General features: G+C 50.2%; 1 protein-coding gene across 1 annotated transcript; it reads left to right on the top strand.

Moving 5' to 3' along the window:
• The first annotated feature begins 6,817 nt into the window (after window positions 1-6,817).
• LOC144486041 (uncharacterized) lies at window positions 6,818-22,825 on the top strand. Its single transcript, XM_078204153.1, has 6 exons — window positions 6,818-7,360; window positions 18,185-18,484; window positions 19,367-19,477; window positions 19,918-19,950; window positions 21,460-22,403; window positions 22,475-22,825. Exons 1-5 carry the CDS (start codon window positions 7,303-7,305, stop codon window positions 21,948-21,950), a joined length of 993 nt encoding a protein of 330 aa, XP_078060279.1. The 5' UTR covers window positions 6,818-7,302; the 3' UTR covers window positions 21,951-22,403; window positions 22,475-22,825.
• The last annotated feature ends 385 nt before the right edge of the window (window positions 22,826-23,210 follow it).

The raw sequence follows: 23,210 nt of genomic DNA, 5'->3' as shown, positions 1-23,210 counted from the left end.
CTCTCTCCCTGCGTCTCTCTCCCTCTCTGCTTATCTCTGTTCCTGCCTCGCTCTCTCTCTCTCTCCCTCTCTTCCTGCCTCTTTTTCTCTATCCCCCTGCCTCTCTCTCTCTCTCTCCATGTCTCTCTCTCTCTCTCCCTGCCTCTCTCTCTATCTCTCTTCCTCTGTCTCTCTCCCTGCCTCTTTCTCTATCCCTGCCTTTCTTTCTCCCTGCCTCTCTCCGCCTCTCTCTCTCTCTCTCTCTCCCTACCCCTCTCTCGCTCCTTCTCTCTCTCTCTCTTCCAGCCTCTCTCTCCCTCTCCCTTTCTCCCCCTTCCCCCGCCTCTCTCTCTCTCTCCCGCTCCCTGTCTCTCTCTCTCTCCCTCTCTCCCCCTGGCGCTCTCTCTCTCTCTTCCTGGACCACTTTCTCTCTCTCTCTCTCTCTCTCTCTCTCTTTCCCTGCCTCTCTGGCTCTCCCTGCCTCTTTTTCTCTCTGTCTCCCCAACTGCCTCTCCCTCCCCCTGCCTCTCTCTCTGCCTCTCTCTCCCTGCCTCTCTCTCTCTCTCCCAGCCACTCTCTCTCCCTGCCTCTCTCTCCCTGCATCTCTCTCTCCCTCACTCCCTGCCTCTCTTCCTCTCTCTCCCTGCCTCTCAGTCTCCCTCTCCCTGCCTCGCTCTCTCTCTGCCTGCTTCTCTCTCTCTCCCTGCTCTCTCTCTCTCCCTGCCTCTCTCTCTCTCTCTCTCTCTCTCTCTCTCTCCCTCTCCCTGTTTCTCTCTCTCTCCCTGCTTCACTCTCTCTCTTCCCCCTCCTCTCTCAGTCCTTGCCTCACTCGGTCTCTCCCTACCCTCTCTCTCCCTCTCCCTGCCTCACTCTCTCTCCCACTAACTCTCTCTCCCTCTCTCCCTGCCTCTCTATCTCACACTGCCTTTCTGTCTATCCCTGCCTTTCTTTCCCCCTGCCTCACTCTGTCTGTCGGTCTGTCTGTCTGTCTGTCTGTCTGTCTCTCTCTCTCTCTCTCTCTCTCTCTCCCTGCCCCACCCCCTGGATCCCTGCCCCTAGCTGTCTCGCTCCCTGCCTCTATCTCTATCTATATCTCTCTCCCTCTCCCTCTCCCTCTCTCTCTCCCTGCACCTCCCTCTCTCTCCCTGGACCTCTCTCTCTCTCTCTCTGCCTTGTTCTCTCTCTCCCCCTGCCTCTTTCTCTCTCTCCCTGCCTATCTCTTTCTCTCCCTGTTTCTCTCTCTCTCTCTGTCCCTGCCTCTCTCTCTCCCTCTCTCCCTGCCTCTCTTCCTCTCTTTCTCTGCCTCTCGCTCTATCTCACTCTCCCTGCCTCGTTCTCTCTCTGCCTGCTCTTTCTCTCTCTCTCTCTCTCTCTCCCTGCCTCTCTCTCTCTCCCTCTCTCCCTACCTCTCTGTCTGTCTCTCTCTCTCTCTCCCTCTCTCCCCCTGCCTCTCTCTCTCTCTTCCTGGCCCACTCTCTCGCTCTCTCTCTCTCTCTTTCCCTGCCTCTCTCGCTCTCCCTGCCTCTTTTTCTCTCTGTCTCCCCAACTGCCTCTCCCTCCCCCTGCCTCTCTCTCTGCCTCTCTCTCCCTGCCTCTCTCTCCTTGCATCTCACTCTCCCTCACTCCCTGCCTCTCTTCCTCTCTCTCCCTGCCACTCAGTCTCTCCCTCCCTGCCTCGCTCTCTCTCTGCCTGCTTCTCTCTCTCTCCCTGCTTCTCTCTCTCTCTCCCTGCCTCTCTCTCTCTCTCTCTCTCTCTCTCTCCCTGCTTCTCTCTCTCCCTGCTTCTCTCTCTCTCTCTCCCTGCCTCTCACTCTCTCTCCCTGGACCTCTCTCTCTCTCTCTCTCTGCCTTCTCTCTCTCTCCCCCTGCCTCTTTCTCTCTCTCCCTGCCTCTCTCTTTCTCTCCCTGTTTCTCTCTCTCTCTCTCTGTCCCTGCCTCTCTCTCTCCCTCTCTCCCTCCCTCTCTTCCTCTCTTTCTCTGCCTCTCGCTCTATCTCACTCTCCCTGCCTCGTTCTCTCTCTGCCTGCTCTTTCTCTCTCTCTCTCTCTCTCTCTCCCTGCCTCTCTCTCTCCCTCTCTCCCTACCTCTCTGTCTGTCTCTTTCTCTCTCCCTGCCTCTCTCTCTCTCTCTCTCACTCACTACGTCTCTTCCTCTCTGTCCCTACCTCTCACTCTCTCTCTCCCTGCATCGCTCTCTCTCTCCAACTGCTTCTCTCTCTCACCTTCTTCTCTCTCTCCCTGCCCCTCTCTGTCTCTCTCTCCCCCTGCCTCTCTCTGTCTCTCACTCTCTCCCTACCTCTCTTCCTCTCTCTCCCTGCCTCTCGCTCTCTCCCTCCCTGCCTCACTCTCTTTCTGCCTGCTTCTATGTCACACTCGGCCTCTCCCTCTCTGTCTCTCTCTCTCCCTGTCTCTCTTTCTCCCTGTCCCTGCCTCTCACTCTCACTCTCCCCCTGCCTCGCTCTCTCTCTGACTTCTCTCTCTCACCCTGTCTCTCTCTCTCTCTCTCTCTCCCTGCCTCTCTCTCTACCTGCCTCTCTCTTTCTCACTCTCTCTGCCTGCCTCTCTCTCTATCTCTCTCCCTCTGCCTCTCTCCCTGCCTCTCTCTCTCTCTCTCTCTCCCTGCCTCCCTTTCTATCCCTCTCCCTGCCTCCCTTTCTATCCCGGCCTTTCTTTCCCCCGCCTCTCTCCATTTCTCTCTCACTCTCTCTCTCTCTCCCCTTGTCTCTCTGAATCCCTCCTCCCCCCTCTCTCCCTCCTTCCCTCACTCTCTCTCCCTGCCCCATCTCGCTCTCCCTGCCCCTGTCTCTCGCTCCCAGCACCCCCCCTCTCTCCCATCCTCTCCCTCCATCTCCCCCCTCTCTCTCTCTCGCTCTCTCTCTCTCTCTCACTCCCTGCCCCAGTCTCTCTCTCTCTCTTTCCTGCCTCTGCCCCCCCCCCCGCCTCTCTCTCTCTGCCTCACTCTGCCTGCCTCTGTCTTACTCTCTACCTGGCTCTCTCTCTCCATTGCTCTTGCTCTCCCTCTGTCTGCCTCGCTCTCTCTGTGACTGTTTCTCTCTCTCACCCTGTCTCTCCCCGCGCCCCCGCCGCCTCTCTCTCTCACGCTGAACAAAAGAACAAAGAACAATACAGCACAGGAACAGGCCCTTCGGCCCTCCAAGCCCGCGCCGCTCCCTGGTCCAAACTAGACCATTCTTTTGCATCCCTCCATTCCCACTCCGTTCATATGGCTATCTAGATAAGTCTTAAACGTTCCCAGTGTGTCCGCCTCCACCACCTTGCCCGGTAGCGCATTCCAGGCCCCCACCACCCTCTGTGTAAAATACGTCCTTCTGATATCCGTGTTAAACCTCCCCCCCCCCCCCGCCACCCCGCCTCACCTTGAACCTATGACCGCTCGTGAACGTCACCTTCGATCTGGGAAAAAGCTTCCCACCGTTCACCCTATCTATGCCTTTCATAATTTTATACACCTCTATTCGGTGCCTGCCTCTCCCTCTCTCTCACTCTCTCCCTGCATCTCTCTCTCCCTCTTTCCCTGCCTTTCTTCCTCTCTCTCCCTGCCTCTCGCTCTCTCCCTCTCTGCTTCACTCTTTCTGCCTGCTTCTCTGTCTCACCCTGTCTCTCCCTCTTTCTCTCTGTCTCTCTCTCTCCCTGTCTCTCTCTCCCTGCCTCTCTCTCCCCCGCCTCTCTCCCTGCCTCCCTCTCGCTGCCTCTCTCTCTGCCCCTCCCTCTCTCTCTCCCCCTGCCTCACTCTCTCCCTGCCTCTCTCTCTCTCTGCCTCTCTCTCTCCTCTCTCCCTGCCTCTCTTCCTGTCTGTCATTGCCTCTCACTATCTCTCTCCCTGTCTCGCCCTCTCTCTGACTGCTTCTCTCTCTCACCCTACCTCTCTCTCTCTCTCCCTCCCTCCCTGCCTCTCTCTCTTCCTGCTTCTCTCTCTCCAGCTCTCTCTCTCTCTCTCTCTCTCCCTGACCCCCTCTCCCTCTCTCACCCTCCCCCTCTCTCTCTCCCTTCCCTTCTCTTCCTCCCCCTGCCTATCATACTCTCTCTGTCTCTCTCCCCGCCTCTCCCTCTCTCTCCGTGCCTCTCTCTCTAACTCTCTCCCTGCCCCTCACCCTCCCTCTCTCTCACACACTCTCTCTCTCCCTGCCTCACTCTCCTTCTCCCTCTCCCTCTCTCACTACCTCTGTTCCTCTCTGTCCCTGCTTCTCACTCTCTCTCTCTCCATCGCTCTCTCTCTGACTGCTTCTCTCCCTCACCCTCTCTCTCTCCCTGCCCCTCTCTGTCTCTCTCTCTGCCTGCCTCTCTCTCTCTCTCTCTCACTCTCCCCCTTCCTCTCTTCCTCTGTCTCCCTGCCTCCCGCTCTCTCCCTCCCTGCCTTGGTCTCTTTCTGCCTGCTTCTATGCCACACCCTACCTCTCCCTCGCTCTCTCCCTGCCTTTCTCTCCACCTGCCTCTCTCCCTGCCTCCCTATCCCTGCCTCTCTCTCTCTCCCTCTCTCACTACCTCTCTTCCTCTCTGTCCCTACCTCTCACTCTCTCTCTGACTGCTTCTCTCTCTCACCCTCTTCTCTCTCTCCCTGCCCCTCTCTCTCTCTCACTCTCTCCCTGCCTCTCTTCCTCTCTCTCCCTGCCTCTCGCTCTCTCCCTCCCTGCCTCACTCTCTTTCTGCCTGCTTCTATGTCACACCCTGCCTCCCCCCCTCTCTCTCTCTCCCCCTGCCTCTCTCTCCCTCTGCCATTCTCCCTGCCTCCCTCTTCCAGCCTCTATCCCCTCCCTCCCTCTCTCTCTTCCTGCCTCTCTTTCTCTCTCCCTGCCTCTCTTCCTCTCTGTCCCTGCCTCTCACTCTCTCTCTCACCCTGCCTCTCTCTCTCTCTCTCTCCCCCCCCCCCAACCCCGCCTCTCTCTCTCTGTCTTTCTCTGCCTACCTCTCTCCCGCTCTCTCACTCTCTCCCTGCCTCTCTCCCTGCCTCTCTCTCTCCCCCTCTTTCTTTGCCTCCCTTCCTCTCTGTCCCTGCGTCTCGCTCTCTCTCCCCCTGCCCCTCTCTCTCCCTCTCTCTCTGCCTCTCTCTCCCTGCCTCTCTCTCTCTCTCACTCACTCACTGACCCTGCCTCTCTCTCTCTCCCTGCCTCGCTTTCTCTCTCCCCCTGCCTCTCTCTCTCCCTGCATCTCACTCTCTCACACATTCTCCTTCTCTTTCCCTCTCTCTGTCGCTCTTTCCCTGCCTCTCTCTTTCCTCTCTCTCTCCCTCTCTCCGTCTCTCTTTCTCTATCCACCTGCCTCTCTCTCACTCTGCGTCTCACTCCCTCTCCCCTTCTCTCTTTCCCTGTCTCTTTTTTTCCTCTCTCTCTCTCTCCCTCTCTCCCTGCCTCTCTTTCTCTGTCCACCTGCCTCTCACTCACTCTCTCCCTGTCTCTCTCCCTCTCTTTCCCCTCCTGCCTCTCGCTCTCTCTCTCTCTCCCTGCCTCTCTTTCTCTGTCCACCTGCCTCTCACTCACTCTCTCCCTGTCTCTCTCCCTCTCTTTCCCCTCCTGCCTCTCGCTCTCTCTCTCTCTCTCCCTGCCTTTCCCTGTCTCCCCCCTCTCTCTCTCTCTCCCTGTTTCTCTCTCTCCAGCTCTCACACTCTCTCTCTCTTTCTCACTCGCTCCCTCTGACTCCCTCCCTCTCTCACCCTTCCCCTCTCTCTGTCTCTCCCTGCCTCTCTCTCTCCCTCTCTCTCTCTCTCTCTCTCTCCCCCCCCCCCCCGCCTCTCTCTCTCTGTACCTGCCTCTCTCTCGCTCTCACTCGCTCTCTCCCTGCCTCACTCTCTCTCTCTCCCTGCCTCACTCTCTCTCTCCCTGCCTCTCTTTCTCCCTGTCTCCTTGCCTCTCTTCCTCTCTGTCCCTGCCTCTCGCTCTCTGTCCTCCTGCCTCTCTCTGTCCCTTTCTCTCGGCCTCTCTCTCCCTGCCTCTCCCCCCCCCCCCCCGTCTCTCACTTTCTGTCCCTGCCTCTCTCTCTCACTCCGTGCCTCGCTTTCGCTCTCTCCCTGCCTCTCTCTCTCTTCGCATCTCACCTTTTCTCTCACTCTGCTTCTCTCTCCCTCTCTCCTCTCTTTCCCTGCCTCTCTCTTTCCTCTCTCTCTCCCTCTCCCCTTCCTCTCTTTCTCTATCCACCTGCCTCTCTCTCACGCTCTCCCTGTCTCTTTCTCTCTCTCTCCCTGCCTCTCTCTCTCCATGCCTTTCCCTGTCTCCCCCCCTCTCTCTCTCTCCCTGCCTCTCTCTCGCTCTCCCTGACCCTCCCCCCTCTCTCTCTCCTTGCCTCTCTCTCTCTCCCTGCCTCTCTCTTTCTCTCCCTGCCTCTCTCTCCCTCTCCCTGCCTCTCATTCTCACTCTCTCTCTACCTGCCTCTCCCTCTCTTTCCCTGCTTCTCTCTAACTCTCTCCCTGCCTCTCTCCCCCTCTCCCTGTCTCTCTCTATCTCCCTCCCTCTGTCTCTCTCTCTCTATCTCTCTCTCTCTCTATCTCTCTCTCTCTCTCACTCCCTGCCTCTCTCTCTATCCCTGCCTTTCTCTCATCCTGCCTCTTTCCATCTCTCTCTCTCTCCCTCCCTGCTCCCCCTCTCTCTCTCTGTCCCTCTCTCTCGCTGCCCCCTCTCTGTCCCTGCCCCTGTCTCCCTTTCTCTCCCTGCCCCTCTCTCTCTCTCTGCCTGTCTCTCTCTCTCTCTCTCCCTCCCTCTCTCCCTGCCTCCCTCTCTCCGACTTTCTCTGCCTTTCTTCCTCTCTCTCCCTGCCTATCGCCCTCTCCCTCCGTGCCGCGCCCTCTTTCTGCCTGCTTCTATGTTTGTCTCTCTCTCTCTCTCTCTGTTGCTGTCTCTCTCTTTTGGCCTCTGCTTCTGTCTGCCCACGTCTCTCTGCTTGCCTTTCTGTATTAACTTGTTTCTCTCGACGAGTTTCTCTGCCATTTTGTTTCTTTCTATCTCTATTTCTGTTTCTCAATCTTTGCTGCTGCTTTTTCATCTCTCCTGTCTGTTTCCCTTTGTGTTCCTCTTTCTGTTACTCCTTCTCCCTTTCCCCTTCTGCTGTTGCTTTAACTCTGTTTCTCTCTCTCTCTTTGTCGTGGTCAGTTCCGAGAAGAATTTTGTGCTCTGGCGTCTATTTTGGTTTTGTGGATGTTATCAGCTGACACCTTTTCTCAGGAAGTGACCAAGTCTCAGATGCTATCGCAAGTTTCTGGACCAAACCCTTCAATTCTTACACTGAACGGATTCAATTCGTCAGCAGTTTCTGAAGATTCTCTCAGCCTCGTTCGTCCATCATCTCTCTGCACCTTCCAATCCGCAGGAATCAACCAATGGATCCAGTGTATGGAAAGCTGTGGGGAACCATGATCCTGCTGTCACTGTGGAGTGGTGAGTGAGGGAGGGAGTGGTGAGTGAGGGAGGGAAAGAGTGACGGAGGGATTGGTGAGTGAGTTATACATAGAGGGAATGGAGTGAGTGAGGGAAAGATTGACGGAGGGACTCGTGAGTGAGTGAGGGAGGGAGTGGTGAGTGACTGAGGGAGGGAATTGTGAGTGAAGAAGGGAGTTGTGAGTGAGGGAGGGAAAGAGTGATGGAGGGAGGGAGTGGTGAAGGGGTGAGGGGTAGAGTGAGGGAGGACAGGGAAGAAGTGGTGAGTGAGTTATAGATTGAGTAGTAAGGAAGGGAGTTTTGAGTGATGGAGGGTTGAATGAGGGAGACAGTGGTGAGGGAGGAAAGGAAGAAATTGGGAAGGGGTGTGAGTGAGGAGAGGGAGTAGGAGGAAGGGAGTGAGAGAGGATGAGTGAGAAAGAGGCATTGAGAGGGAGGGAGTCACAGAAAGATTCAGCAAAAGTGAGAGAGTGAGGGGAGGATGTGAGGTGAGAAAGTGAAAAGATGGAGTGAACCACATCAATTGAATTAGGGCCTGAGAGAGAGGGAGTGGCAGAGGATGCATGAGGAAGGGGTGTGTGAGAGACGGTTACTGTGATGGAGAGTGACTATGATGGAGAGTGATTATGATGGAGAGTGTCTATGATGGAGGGTGCCTGTGATGGAGGGTGCCTGTGATGGACGGTGAGAGTGCGGGGGAGGGGGTGAGTGGAGAGGAGGGGGAGGACAGAGTGGTTAACAAGGCATTCGGCATGCTTGGTTCCCTCGGTTAGATCAATGAATACAGTAGTTGGGACGTCTTGTTGAATTTGTACAAAACATTGGCAAGGCCATACTTGGAATACTGTGTAGAGTTCTGGTCATCCTATTTCATAAAGGAGATTATTAAACTAGAAAGAATGTAGAAATGATTTATTAGGATGTTACCAGGATTTAATGGTTTGAGTTATAAGGAGAGGCTGGATAGACTGGGACATTTTTCCTTGAAGAGCAGGAGAATTAGGAGGACTTAGGGGTGAGAATAGAGGTCTAAAAGGCAATGAGGGCCATAGATCAGTGAGCTAATCAACCTATTTTCCCAGAGGTAGGGGAAAACTAGAGGGCATAGGTTTAAGGTGAGAGGGGAGAGACACAAAATTGTCTAGAGGGGCACGTTTTTCACAGAGGGTGGTGAGTGTCTGGAACAAGCTGCCAAAGATAGTATAGAGACGGGTACAATTTTGTCTTTTAAAAAGCGTTCAGACAGCTACATGGGTAAGATGGGTCGACAGGGATATGGGCCAAATGCAGGTAATTGGGACTAGCTTAGTGGTTAAAAAAAAGGGCGGCAGGGACTAGTTGGGCAGAAGGGCCTGTTTCCATGCTGTAAAACTCTATGACACGAGAGTGCGGGGAACGGGGTGGGGGAATGGGAGTGGTAGGATGAGGGAGGGGGTGAGTGCAGGGAAGGGTGGGGGAGGGGGTGAGGGCGTGTGAGGGCAGGGGGCGAGAGTGCGGGAAGAGGGTGAGTGTGGGGGAGAGGGGATGAGGGCGTGGGGCGGCGTAAGTGCGGAGGAGGGCGAGTGTGCAGGAAAGGATGAGAGCATGGGAGAAGGTATGAGAGGGAAAGGGTGTGAGTTGTGAGTGAGCACCAGCGTGATTGAATGTGACTGAGGGAGAGGAACGGTGAGCCTGAAGGATCGTGTGAGTGTGAGGGAGAGTGTGTGAGGGAGAGGGAAGGGGAGAGTGTGGCAGAGGGGGTGAGTATGAAGGAGAATACACATGAGGAAGCGGGTGTGAAGGAAAGGATGTGAGGGAAGGAGAAGGTATAAGCAGGACAGGGTGCGAGGGTGGGTGTGATTGTGAGGGCGGGTGAGGGTATAAGTGAGGGTGCGTAAGGAACTGTCTGTGAGGGAGAAGGGGTGAGGGAAAGGGTGTGTGAGGGAGATAATGTGAGGGAGAGGTGGTGAGCTTGCGATGGAGGGTGCTTATATGGTAGAGGGTGTGTGAAGGAGGGTGAGAGGGGTGTGTGTGAGTGTGAGGAAGGGTCTGAGTGTGAGGCAGTTGAGGACAGGCAGTATAAAGCTGTTGAGCTTTTCAACATGATCTTGTCTTCTTTGGGATCAACACCATCTACTCACCTTTTCCTGAAGTCCCTTTGATTAAGATTTTAAAAACCCTCAGTCTCAATTTGAAATTCAGATTTGATGGCGTCTCATTTGTTGATTTTAGAAATATTTCTTATGTTTGCCTCTCATTGTTCCAACATAACCCTCATCTTCTCAGTCAGATACTCAGAAACTGATCACCCCCTCCCTCAACCATCCCCCCACCACCTCTCCCCCCCCCCACCCCCCGCATATCCCTTGATCCCTTGAGCTATATCTAATATCTTGAAATCACACAACGTTTTGGCCTTAACTCCTTGCTGTCACATTGAATTCCACAGATTCACCATTCTCTGGGTGAAGACATTTTTAATCACCTCAATCTCAATCAGTTCATCCCTTATCCTCAAAGTTCGACACCTAATTCTGGACTCTCCCGCCATTTAATAATTCCTATGAGTTCCCCTCTCACTCTTCTAAACCCCAGTGAATATAGCCTAACTGATTTAGTCTCTCCTCACATGACGGACCTGCCACTCCAGGAATGAGCCTGGTAACCCTTTGCTGCTTGCCCCCTGTAGCAAGGACACCCTTCCTCAGATACGGACACCAAAACTGCACACAATACTCCAAGTGTGGCCGCACCAACACCCGACACAATTGCAATAAAACATCCCTATTCCGACACTCTTATCTCTCGCTATGAAGTCCAACATACTATTTGCCTTCTTTACTGCCTGCTAAGTGCCTCAGTGTTTACTTTCGGCAACTGATGCACGAGGGCACCAAGGTCTCGGTGAGAATCCACCTCTCTCAGTTTACAACCATTCAAACAATAATCTGTCTTCCTATTAATGCCACCAAAGTGGATAATCTCACATTTGTCCACGTTATACTGCATCTGCCATTCGTATGCGCACTCATTCTCATTCAGCCTGTCCAAATAAGGTTAAAGAATCCCTGCATTCTCCTCACAGCTCACCCTCCCACCATAATTTGTCATCTGCAAACTTGGAGCTAATACATTTCGTTCCCTCTTCCGAATCATCAATCTTTTATGTGAACAGTTGGGATCCCAACACCGATCCCTGCAGTCGTCCACGAGTCACTGCTTGCCAATCGAAAAAAGACCCATTTATGCGAACTCTGTTTCCGGCCTGCTAACCAGCTTTCTATCTATCTCAAGACACTAACTTGTTAAAAGCCTTCTGAAAGTCCAAATAAACCACCTTCTCTAGTTCTCCTCTACTAGTTACATTCTCAAATAATTCCAATAGATTCATCAAGCATGATTTCTCCTTTGTAAATAGATGCTGGCATTGTCTGATTATACCACTGTTTTCCAACTGCTGAGTTTTGAAATACTTGATAAACGGACTCCAGCTCCTTCGCCAATACTGATGTCAGGCTCATTGGTCCATAGTACCCTGTTCTCACTACCCCATTTTCTGAATCGCGGGCTTACATTATCTACCCTCCAATCTGCAGGAACCAGTCCAGAGTCCAAAGAACTGGAAAATGACACCAAAGGTGTCCCTATTTCATAGAATCACAGAATTCATACAGTTCTGAAGGAAGCCGTTTGGCCTATCGAGTTTGCACCGACCACAATGCCACCCAGACCCTATTCCCATGACCCCACATATTTACCCTGCCAATCCACTGACACTCGGGTCAATTTGGTATGGCCAATCAACCTAATCTGCACGCGGCACGGTGGCACAGTGGTTAGCACAGCTGCCTCACATCGCCAGGGATCTGGGTTCGATTCCTGGCTTGGGTCACTGTCTGTGCGGAGTCTGCACGTTCTCCCCGTGTCTGCGTGGATTTCCTCCAGGTGCTCCGGTTTCGTCCCACATTCCAAGCATGTGTGGGTTAGGTGGATTGGCCATGCTAAATTGCCCCATAGTGTCAGAGGGACTAGCTTGGTTAAATACATGGGGTTACGGGGATAGAGCCTGGGTGGGATTGCGTTCCTTGCAGACTTGATGGGCTGAATGGCCTCCTTCTGCACTGTTGGAACCTTTAACTCTGTAACTTTTGACTGTGGGAGGAAACCGGGGCACCCGGAGGAAACCCACGCAGACAAGGGGAGAACGTGTAAACTCTAAACAGACAGTGATCGTGGCTGGAATTAAAGCTCGAGCTTTGAGGCAACAGTGCTGACCACTGTGCCACCGTGCCACCCCCCTCTAGGGCTGTTCCGTTATGTACTCTGAGATGAAGATTATAAGGCCCCAGAGACCATTTTAGAAAGAGTGATGAGATCCTGCAGCAGTTTAGGGAGTTAGATAGAATGTTAAAAAGCAGGACCTCTAGGATTGTAATCTCAGGATTATTACCTGCGCTATGTACCAGTGAGGCTAGAAATTGGAAGGTAGTACAGCTCAACATGTGGCTCAACAACTGGTGTACGGGGAAGGGTTTAGATATCTGGACCACTGGGATCTCTTACGGGACAGGTGGGATCTGTCCAAGGACGGCTTGTATCTAAACTGGAGGGGCATTAATATTCTGACCGGGAGGTTTGCTAGTATCACACGGGAGGATTTAAAGTACTTTGGCAGGGGATAGGAACCAAAGCAAAGGTGAATTAACTTAAAGTAAAAGTTCATTTATTAGTCATAAATAAGGCTTACATTTACACTGCAATTAAGTGACGGTGAAATTCCCCTAGTCACCGCACTTGGCACTTGTTCGGATCAATGCACCTAACCAGCACGTCTTTCAGACTGTGGGAGGAAACCGGAACACCCTGAAAGAACCCACGCAGACATGGGGAGGACGTGCAAACTCCACACAGACAGTAACCCAAGAAGGCAATCGAACCCTGGTCCATCACGCTGGGAAGCAGTGGTGCTAACCACTGTGCCACCATGCCGCCCACTTAAGGAGGACTGGAGAGTAGGTCCAGTAAAATTCAGAGAAAGAGCAGGCAGAGTGTGGTTGCTCATCAAAGAGGTTCTGGTGGACTGATGTACATTTGTTTCAATGCGGGAAGTGTAACAGGTAAGAACTGAGGGCTTGGATTAATACTTGGAATTATGATGTTGTTGCCATTAGAGACTTGGCTAAGGGAAGGACAGGATTGGCAGCTTTACGTTCCAGGATGCAGATGTTTTCAGTGGGATAGAGGGGGATCTAAAAGGGGTGGGGGAGTTACACTACTGGAGAATATCACAAATGTATTGTGGGAGGACACCTCAGAGAGCTCATACAGCGAGGCAACATGGGTAGAGCTCAGGAATAGGAAGGGTGTAGTCACAACGTTGGGGGTTTACTGTAGTCCCCCTAAAAGCCAGCGACAGAGGAACAGATATATAGGCGGATTTTGGCAAGGTGCAAAAGTAACAGGGTTGCTGTGGAGGGAGATATTAACTTCCCCAAAATGACTGGGACTACTTAGTGCTCGCGACGTGGATGGGGCAGAGTTTGTAAGGCACATCCAGGAGGATGTCTTGAACTATTATGTCGATAGTCCAACTCGGGAAGGAGCCATACTGGACCTGGTATTGGGGAATGAGCCTGGCCGGGTGACGACGTTTCAGGAGGAGAGCAGTTTGGGAACAGTGACCACAATTCAGTAAGATTTAAGGTACTGATGGATAAAGATAAGTGTAGTCCTCAAGTGAAGGTGCTAAATTAGGGGAAGGCGAATTACAACATTATTAGGCAGGAATTGAAGAATATAGATTGGGGCAGATATTTGAGGGCAAATAAATTTCTGACATGTGGAGGTTTTCAACTGCAAATTGGTAGGAATTCAGGACTGGCACATTCCTATAAGGCTGAAGGGTAACTATGGCAAGTTTCAGCAAACTTGGATAGTGAGAGATATTGTGAGCCTAGTCAAAGAGAAAAAAGGAAGCTCATGGTTCCTGTGGCGATGACTCATGTTTCATTTCCTCACCCTGCACTATAAATATCTCTGACTTTCTATGTCTTTTAGCTTTGACAAAGGGTCATCTAGAGTCGAAACGTCAGCTCTTTTCTCTCCTTACAGATGCGGCCAGACCTGCTGAGATTTTCCAGCATGTTCTCTTTTGGCTGGAGAAAAAGGAAGCATTTGTCAAGGCTAGGAGATTGGGAACACACGAAGGAGAAGTGGAATACAAGAAAAGTAGCAAGAAGCTCAAGCAAGGAGTAAGGAGGGCTAAAAGGGGTAACAAAAAGTAATTGGCCAGCAGGATTAAGGAAAATCCTTTTTATGCATATATGAAGAGAAAGCAAGAAACCTGGAGGAGGACAGGGGAGGGGATCTATGCATGGAGCTGGAGGAAAAGAGGAAATGAGCGCGGTATTAAATGAATACTTTGCGTCAGTTTTCACAAAAGAGGAGGACTTGCTTAATGATGAGTCTGGGGAAGTGTGTGTAGATAGTTTGGGTCATGATGAGACCAAAAAGGAGGCAATATTGGGTTCTTGAGAAGCACTAAATTAGTCGAGTCCACGGGGCCTGATGGGAAACACTCCAGAATACTGAGAGATGCAAGGCAGGAAACTGCTCAGGACTTGAGAGAAATCTTTGTATCCTCGCTAGTACAGTGGAGGTCCCAGAAGATTGGATAACGTTGTTCCTTTGTTTATGAAGGGTAGTAAGGATAAACCAGGTAATTAAAGGCCGGTGAGCCTTCAGCCAATGGTGGGGAAATTATTGGAGAGCATTCTTCGAGACAGGATTTACTCCCACTTGAAAATAAGTGGACGTATTAGTGAGTCACAACATGGTTTTGTGATGGGGAGGTCGTGTCTCACTTAGTTAATCGAGTTTTTCGAGGAAGTGGCGAAGGTGATTGATGAGGGTAGGGCAGTGCATGTTGTCTACATGGACTTCAGTAAGGCCTTTGACAAGGTCCCTCATGGCAGACTGGTACAGAAGGTTAAGTCGCACGGGATCAGAGATCAGCTGGCAAGATGGATGCAGAACTGCCTCGGTCATAGAAGACAGAGGGTAGTAGTGGAAGGGTGCGTTTCTCAATGGAGGGCTGTGACAAGTGGCGTTCTTCAGGGATCAATGCTGGGACTTTTGATGCTTGAAATATATATAAATGATTTGGAGGGAAATGTAACTGGTTTGATTAGTAAGTCTGCAGACGATGCAAAGATTGGAGGAATTGTGGATCGCAGTGACGACTGTCAGAGGATACAGCAGGATATAGAATGGTTCGAGACTTGGGCGGTGAGATGGCAGATGGAGTTTAATGGACAAATGTGAGGTAATGCATTTTGGAAGTCTAATATAGATGGGAAAAATACAGTAAATGCAGAACCCTTAAGAATATTGACAGGCAGAGGGATCTGGGTGTGCAGATATCCAAGTCACTGAAAGTGGCAACGCAGGTGGAGAAGGTCGATGGAGACGGGAGAGGTGTAGGAGGATTGGAGGATTGCGGATGTGGTTCCTATTTTCAAGAAGGGGAATAAGGATAGCCCAGGAAATAACCGACTGGTGAGTCTAACCTCAGTGGTTGGTAAGCTGATGGAGAAGATCCTGTGGGACAAGATTTATGAGCATTTAGAGAGGTTTAGTATGCTCAAGAATACTCAGCATGGCTTTGTCAAAGGCAGATCGTGCCTTACGAGCCTGGTGGAGTTCTTCGAAAATGTGACTAAACACATTGACGAAGGGAAAGCGGTAGATGTGGTTTATATGGATCTTAGCAAGGCGTTCGATAAGGTTCCCCATGCAAGGGTTCTAGAAAAAGTGAGAGGGCATGGGATCCAAGGGGCTGCTGCCCTGTGGATCCAGAACTGGCTTGCCCAGAGGAGGCAGAGAGTGGGTACAGATGGGTCTTTTTCTAAATAGAGGTCGGTCACCAGTGGTGTGCCCCAGGGATCTGTTCTGGGACCCTTGCTGTTTGTCATTTTCATAAATGACCTGGATGAGGACGTGGAGGGATGGGTTGGTAAGTTTGCCGACGACCCAAAGTTTGGTGGGGTTGTGGATAGTCTGGAGGGATGTCAGAAGTTACAGAGGGACATAGATAGGATGCAAGACTGGGTGGAGAAGTGGCAGATGGACTTCTACCCAGATAAATGCGTAGTGGTCCATTTTGGCAGGTCAAATGGGATGAAGGAGTACAATATAAAGGGAAAAACTCTTCGTACTGTAGTGGATCAGAAGCCTGGGGTCCGGGTCCATAGGACTCTAAAATCGGCCCCAGAGGTGGAGGAGGTGGTTAAGAAGGAGTATGGTGTGCTGGCTTTATCAATCGAAGGATTGAGTTTAGGAGTCCGGGGATAATGATGCAGCTATATAAGACCCTCGTCAGTCCACACTTGGAGTACTGTGCTCAGTTCTGGTCGCCTCATTATAGGAAGGATGTGGAAAAGATTGAAAGTGTGCAGAGGAGATTTAGAAGGATGTTGCCTGGATTGACTGGCATGCCTTATGAGGATAGGCTGAGGGAGCTCGGTCTTTTCTCCTTGGAGAGACGTAGGATGAGAGGAGACCTTATAGAGGTGTATAAGATGTTGAGAGGCATAGATCGAGTGGACTCTCAGAGGCTTTTTCTCAGGGTGGAAATCTCTGCTACGAGAGGACACAGGTTTAAGGTGCTGGGGGGGGTAGGTACAGGGGAAATGTTAGGGGGAACTTTTTCACACAGAGGGTGGTGGACGAGTGAAATCGGCTGCCGTCAGTGGTGGCGGAGGCAAACTCAATAGGGTCTTTTAAGAGACTCCTGGATGAGTACATGGGACTTAATGGGATGGAGGGTTATAGGTAGGCCTAGAAGGTAGGGATATGTTCGGCACAACCTGTGGGGCCGAACGGCCTATTTTGTGCTGTAGTTTTATATAAGGTAGTCAAGAATGCATACAGCATGCTTGCCTTCATCGGCCGGGGCATTGAGTTTAAAAATTGTCAAGTCATGTTGCATCTTTATAGAACCTTAGTTAGGCAGCACTTGGAATATCGTGTTCAATTCTGGTCTTCACGCTACCAGAAGGATGTGGAGGTTTTGGAGAGGGTGCAGAAGAAATTTCATAGAATAGAATGCCTGCAGTGCAGAAGGAAGCCATTGAGAGCATCAAGTCTGCCACCGACCACAATCCCACCCAGACCCTATTCCCCTCATCCTTCATATTAACCTTGCTAATTCCCCTGACCAGAGTGTCAATTTACCATTGCCAATCAACATAACCCTCACATCTTTGGACTGTGGGAGGAAACGGAACATCCGGAGAAAACCCATGCAGACATGGGGAGAACGTGCAAACTCCAAACAGACAGTTACCCGAGGCCAAAATTGAACCCGAGTCCCTGGCGCTATGAGGCAGCAATGCTAACCACCGTGCCACCAACCTTTTTTTATAATACTGGTTCAGTTCATCTACTATCTCCTTATTGTTTTGTTTTCAACTCCCCAGACATACTTTCTATAGGACCAATGCTCACTTTGTTGACTTTTCTTTTTTAAGTATCTGTGGAAATTGTTACATTATATACTATATTTCAATTTCTCATATTCCTCGATAACTTTCTCTCCTTCTCCCTCTTTATTAATCTTTTTGTCATTCTTTGCTGTCTTTATCCTATCCTATCCTATCCTATCCTATCCAATCTTCTTACCTGCCACCCTTTTATCAGGATGTTGCCAGGTATGCAGGACATTAGCTGTGAGCAGAGGTTGGAGAATCTTAGTTTGTTCTCGCTGGAACGACAAACGTTGAGCGGGCGAACTGATCAACCTCTACAAGATTATGAAGGGGGCAGAATGGATAGTCAGACGCTATTTTCCCACAGTAGAAGAGTCAATTACTCGGGGGCATAGGTTTAAGTTGCGAGGGGCAAGGTTTAAAGGCGATGTATGAGGCACGTGCTTTGCACAGAGGGTGGTGGGTGCCTGGAACTCGCTGCTGGGGAAGGCAGTGGAAGCAGATACGATAGTGACTTTTAAGGGGCATCTTGCCAAATACATGAATAAGATGGGAATACAGCGATAAGGTTCCCAGAAGGATAGGGGGCTTTAGTTCAGTCGGGCAGCATGGTCGGTGCAGGCTTGGACGGCCGAAGGGCCTATTCCTGTGTTGTAATTTTCTTTGTTCTTTGTTCAATCCCATTATTTTCCCCCAAACCATTTCGCTATAAATACTGATTTCCTTCAGCACTTCATTAAAACTTGTTTCTCTCAGAGCTTTTGGTACATTATTCATGTCTTCCTTTGTGAAGACAGACCCACCATCAGGCACAAGTCAGGAGTATGATGGAATAGTCTGCTCTTGCCTTGGTAAGTGCAGCTCCATCAACACCCATGAAGCTCTACACGGCCAAAGATAAAGCAGCCCTTCCAATAACATTCACTCCTTCCACCACTGACGCACAGTGGCAGCCATGAGTAGCCTCTACGCGATGCACTGCAGGAACTCACTGAGATTCCTTCGACAGCACCCTTCAATTGCACGACCTCTACCATCTAGAAGAGTAACAGAAAGACCACCACCTGGAGGTTCCCCTCCAAGTCACTCAGCATCCTGACTTGGAAATATATCACTGTTCCTTCACTGTCGCTGTGTCAAAATCCTGAAACACCCTCTCGAGCAGCACTGTGGGCATACCTACATCACGGGGACTGACGCGGTTCAAGAAGGCAGCTCACCACCACCTTCTCAAGACCAATTAGAGATGGTCAATAAATGCTGTTCCAGCCTGCGACACCCACATCTTGTGAGAGAATAAAAATAGATCTTTGCTTGCAGCCAGCTGCTCGAGTTACGAATCTCTTTTTCACACTAGGTACTGCTGGAGAGCTGCAGATTTGCCTCGAGAGAAAGCAGCCCAGCAGTGGGACATGCAAAGTGGAACTGATGTGTTCCAGCTTGCGTGACTCGGCTGTTGAGTGGTTCAGAGGGAACAAGAAGGTTATCAGTGATCAGAGGCATGAGCTGAAGTTTGGTGGGATGATTTTGGATGTCACACTCGATTCCCAGCTTGGAGAAACGGTTTATAAATGCAAGGAAGCTGCAGCAGGAGTCGAGCAGACTGTTGATTTGGGAGAAACTTGTGGCTACAGCAACAATATCAGAATTCAACCAGGTAACAACCTATCGTTTTACTTCATCTCAAATGCATGAACAAATCCTTGCCATTCAGTGACGTTACCAACACTGAATCCCCCCCTAACCTGCGGGTTGATGATCAATTCTACCACTGTCACTGTAATATATTCTGCGTCATGATATAAGGAAGGATACTGCTCAGACACTATGAAGCAGTCTTGTGTCAATTAACTCGCTTCCTAACTCCCCACAATCTGTCCACCATCTGGGAGGCACAACATCCGGAGTGTGAATTTTTTTTTCATTCATACACACATACTCATGCACACAAACACACAGACCTGTGCAACACACACACACAAACACACTCACGCGCGCGCACACACAAACACACACACATGTGCACACGTAAACACACACACACATACACACACGCACATACACACACACATGTCGACACTCACACTTATGTGCACACACATACATACACTCACGCACACACGCACTCACAGACAGTGGTATTTGTATTCAATAACAAAAATCTGGATTTAAGAATCTGCTGGTGGCATGAAACCATTTTTGGAAATGGTTGGGTTCACTACTGTCCTTTAGGGAAGAAAAACTGCAGTCCTTACCCTGACTGGTCCACCTGTGAATCGAAAAACAGCAATGTGGTTGACTCTCAACTGCTGTCAGAAATAGCCCAGCGAGACACTCAATTTTAACAATCACGATGGCATTGTGGATCACACAGCACGAGGACTGCAGCGTTTCAAGAAGGCTGCACACACGCGACACATATGCACACACACAAATGTACGGAGACACACAAGCGCACACACACTGCATGTGAGAGAATGTCCTGCTGTTGTCATTTGCTATTGAACGACTCTCTTTCTCCATATTGTTCTATTTACAGATGTTTCCTCAGTTCAGTACCAGAAAGTGAAGATTATTCTTACTGCAATTTTCTTGGCAGTTTATACGGCGGCTTTGCTGATCACCTTCTATCTGTGCCATCAGCAGAGCAGTTAAGTGTTGGGTCTGTTCTCATAGCAGCAAACAATCTCCTCTTAATCCCAGAATGCTTCCCGAACATTGAGTGTGAGAGGTCGTGGATCTCGCACTGGGGGTATGAGTGACAGGGGACCTCGCACGAGGGTATGAGAGACAGGGGATCTCACACTGGGAGTGCGAGAGACAGGGGATCTCACACTGGGGGTGTGAGAGACAGGAGATTTCGCACTGGGGGTGTGAGGGACAGGGGATGTCACACTGGGCTGTGAGAGACAGGAGATCTCGCACTGGTGCTGTGCGGCAAAGAGGGAATCTCGCACTGGAACTGGGGTTTTAGTCGGAGAGGGATGGAGGGTGGCAGCAGAGGGAGAGAGTGGGGAGAGGGAGGGAGTGATAACAGAGACTCAATATCATCTGATACTGACTTTCTCTTATTTTGCCTCTTATGTCTAGGTAAAAATGAAAAGAAAAGGAGACAAAACCAAGGTAGGGGTTCAATCCAGCGTGTACGCCAAAACTGTCTGACTCTGCCTAACAAACTGCTGTCCATTACTGTGGGTACGACGAGGTCAGCAGTTTTCCGCCGGTACAACGGTGATTGTTTGATGGGGACAGTGTAGAGGGAGTTTTACTCTGTATCTAACACCGTGCTGTACCTGTCCTGGGAGTGTTTGATGGGGGACAGTGTAGAGGGAGTTTTACTCTGTATCTGACACCGTGCTGTACCTGTCCTGGGAATGTTTGATGGGGGATAGTGTGGAGGAAGTTGTACTCTGTATCTAATCCTGAGCTGTACCTGTCCTGGAAGTGTTTGATGGGGGACAGTATCGATGAAGGTTTACTTTGTATCGAGCCCTGTGCTTTACCTGTCCGATGAGTGTTTGATGGGGATAGTGTAGAGGAAGTTTTACTCTGTATGTAACCCCGTCCGGTACCTGTCCTGGGAGTTTTTGATGGGGACAGTCTCGAGGGAGCTTCACACTGTATCTAACCCTGTGCTATACCTGGCCTGGGAGTGTTTGATGGAGACAGTGTAGAGCAAGTTTTACTCTGTATCTTACTCTGTGCTCTACCTGTTCTGGGAACGTTTGATGAGGACAGTGTGGAGGGAGTTTTACTTTGTATCTAACCTTGTGCGGTACCTGTCCTGGGAGTGTTTGATGGGAACTATGTACACGGAGATGTATTCTGTCCCTAACCTCGTGCTGTACCTGTTCGGAATGTTTGGTTGTGGGGCAGTGTAAGAGGGAATTTTTTATTTGTAAACATTACTGAGTGTAATTTTATCATTTTGGAGATGCTCAGACTGTCTCTGTGTCAATCTGCCTCCCGATCTCCCTTGCCTGGAGATTTGTCAAACAGGCGGGCACAGGAATCAGCTCGAAACCCATGTTTGCCTCTTTTACACAAGCATTTGGTGTATTAGAGTGAGGTATTCTTGTTAGAGCTACGTTGGTACTGTCACAGCTGGAATACTGCGAACAGTTTTGGTCTCCTTACCGAATTAACTCACATTCGAGCGATACAGAGAAAATCATTTTGCTACTGACTCCTGGGCTGAGGGATATTGGCTGATATGAGATTAGTATTCTGGAAGCAAATAGTGTAAGAGGTGATCTGTTTGAAACGTATACAGATCTCTCACAGTTTCAAGTGCAACATGCTTACCGGATGTCTCCCCCGGTTGCGGAGTCTGGAATATGGGGGTCACGGTTTCAGGGTATGGGATCAAATTTCAGGCTTTTCAGTCAGAGTGGTAAGTCTTTGAAATTCTCTAACCCAGAGAGCGGTAGATGATCATTCATTGAGTAGATTCAAGACAGAGTTTGAGAGATTTTCGGGCATTTTCTAAAAGAGAACGGGGAGTGGAGTGGAGAATAGAGTTGATAGGATCAGCATAATCGTGCCACAGGACGAGAACCAAGCTCACTGCATCCAACTGCTCCTTGTTCTTAGGTTTCTTTTTCCACTGAAATTGATCTTTCCTCTTTGCAGGAGAAGAAGGAATTTACTCTGATTTGCTAAGTCCTGGAACTCAACCTGACACCAAGGAGCAAGCCCAGGCCACTGGCCAACGGGTGCAGGGCAGGCCAAAGCGGTCTTCGCAACTGACAGTGGAGGTCGAGGCTGGGCCTGCTGCAGGCCTCAGAAGGCTGGATAAGGTTGGGCCTAGCGCAGGCTCACTAAGCGAGCAGGCCGAGGCTGGGCCTGCTGCAAGCCTCAGAATTCAGGCCGAGTCTGGGCCGAGCTCAGGCTCAATAAGAGAGCAGGCCGAGGCTGGGCCTGCTGCAAGCCTCCAAAGGCAGGATGAGACTAAGCCTAACACTCCCCAGATGGTTCCAGTACAAGATTCAACATACACAAGCCTGAAGAAACGACCAAAAGATGCTGACTACCAACTCCTCAGAGGACAGGGACCTGATGGTCAAAGTGCAGTAACATATTCAGCAGAAGCAGAGGAGGTGACACTTAAGACAACATTGTAAGGCAACAAGATAGATTTGGGAAGTGAGACAGGTACAAATTCACTCCCAGCGTATTCTACATTTAAGCCACTCGAAAACCTTTGATTATATTCCAGTTTGTAACTCACTCCCGGGTATCTGTTGTTCTATAAACCACCAGAAACCCTCGATTAGATTCCAGTTTATGACGCTCCCAGGTATCTGTTATTCTGTACATAAACCACCATGAACCTTTCAATTAGATTCTACTCTGTAACTCACTCCCAGGTATCTGTCATTTTATGTGAACCACTCCAAAATCCTCGATTGGACCCCAGTCTTTAACTCACTTATGGGTATCTGTTATTCTATAGATAAACCACCCCAAACCCCGAGATTGGATTGCAGTTTGGAACTCATTTCCAGGTATCTGTTATTCCATATATAAACCACACCAAACCCTTGATTAGATTCTAGTCTGTAACACACTCCCGGGTATCTTATCCTATATATAAACCCTCTGCTTAGATTCATTGCTTGGATTCCGGTCTGTAACTCACTCCCAGTTATTTGTTATTCTATGTATAGACCATCCTGAACCCATCAATTCGAATCCAGTCTGTAACTCAGTAAAGATCACAGGGCCAGTACTGTGAACAGGGCTATGAGGAAGTGTGTGACATTGTCTTTGTTTCCTGGGGACAATCGCTGTTTCTCAGACGACAGCTTTGAAAGATAAAAACATTGGTCTCCTTGTCTCACATTGCTGTTTTTGCGATATCGCTTTGCATAACATGGTTGCCCCATGTCTAACATTGCAACACTGACTGCACTCTAAATAAAAACCTTATTTGTTTGCTCTGAACTGTCTAGGTTGATCAGAGGCTTAGATTTATATCGGTATGAGACTTGCTTTCCAATATGATTGTTTCGTATGTTAACCGTCTGTGCTTGCTAATGAGGAAAGTATAAAGAGTTTATCTTAATGTATGTGCACAAATGTGTTAAAATGTGATTTACACGGCTGTAAAAACTGATTCTGCCTCAAGTAGAGCATTGTTCTAGTTCGGCACTCTGTACTGCAGGGAGGATGTTAAAGTATTGCTGCGTGGGTGGAAAAGATTCAAGAGAATGACACCAGAAATAAGGAAGTACCGTTTTGTGGATAGATGGAAGCAGCTGGGTCTGTTTCTTCGAGCGTAGAACGTAGAAAGAGGATTCAAGAGAGGTTTTAAAACTCTGAGACATCTGGGCCGAGTCGTTAGAGAGAGAGATTATTCCCACTGTGGGAAGGAGCCAGAT

Source organism: Mustelus asterias, unplaced genomic scaffold (genome assembly GCF_964213995.1).
Source record: "Mustelus asterias unplaced genomic scaffold, sMusAst1.hap1.1 HAP1_SCAFFOLD_277, whole genome shotgun sequence".
In the NCBI taxonomy this organism is placed as follows: domain Eukaryota; kingdom Metazoa; phylum Chordata; class Chondrichthyes; order Carcharhiniformes; family Triakidae; genus Mustelus; species Mustelus asterias.
Note: the sequence above shows the minus strand (reverse complement) of the source record. Positions and strands in the feature narration are given on the sequence as shown.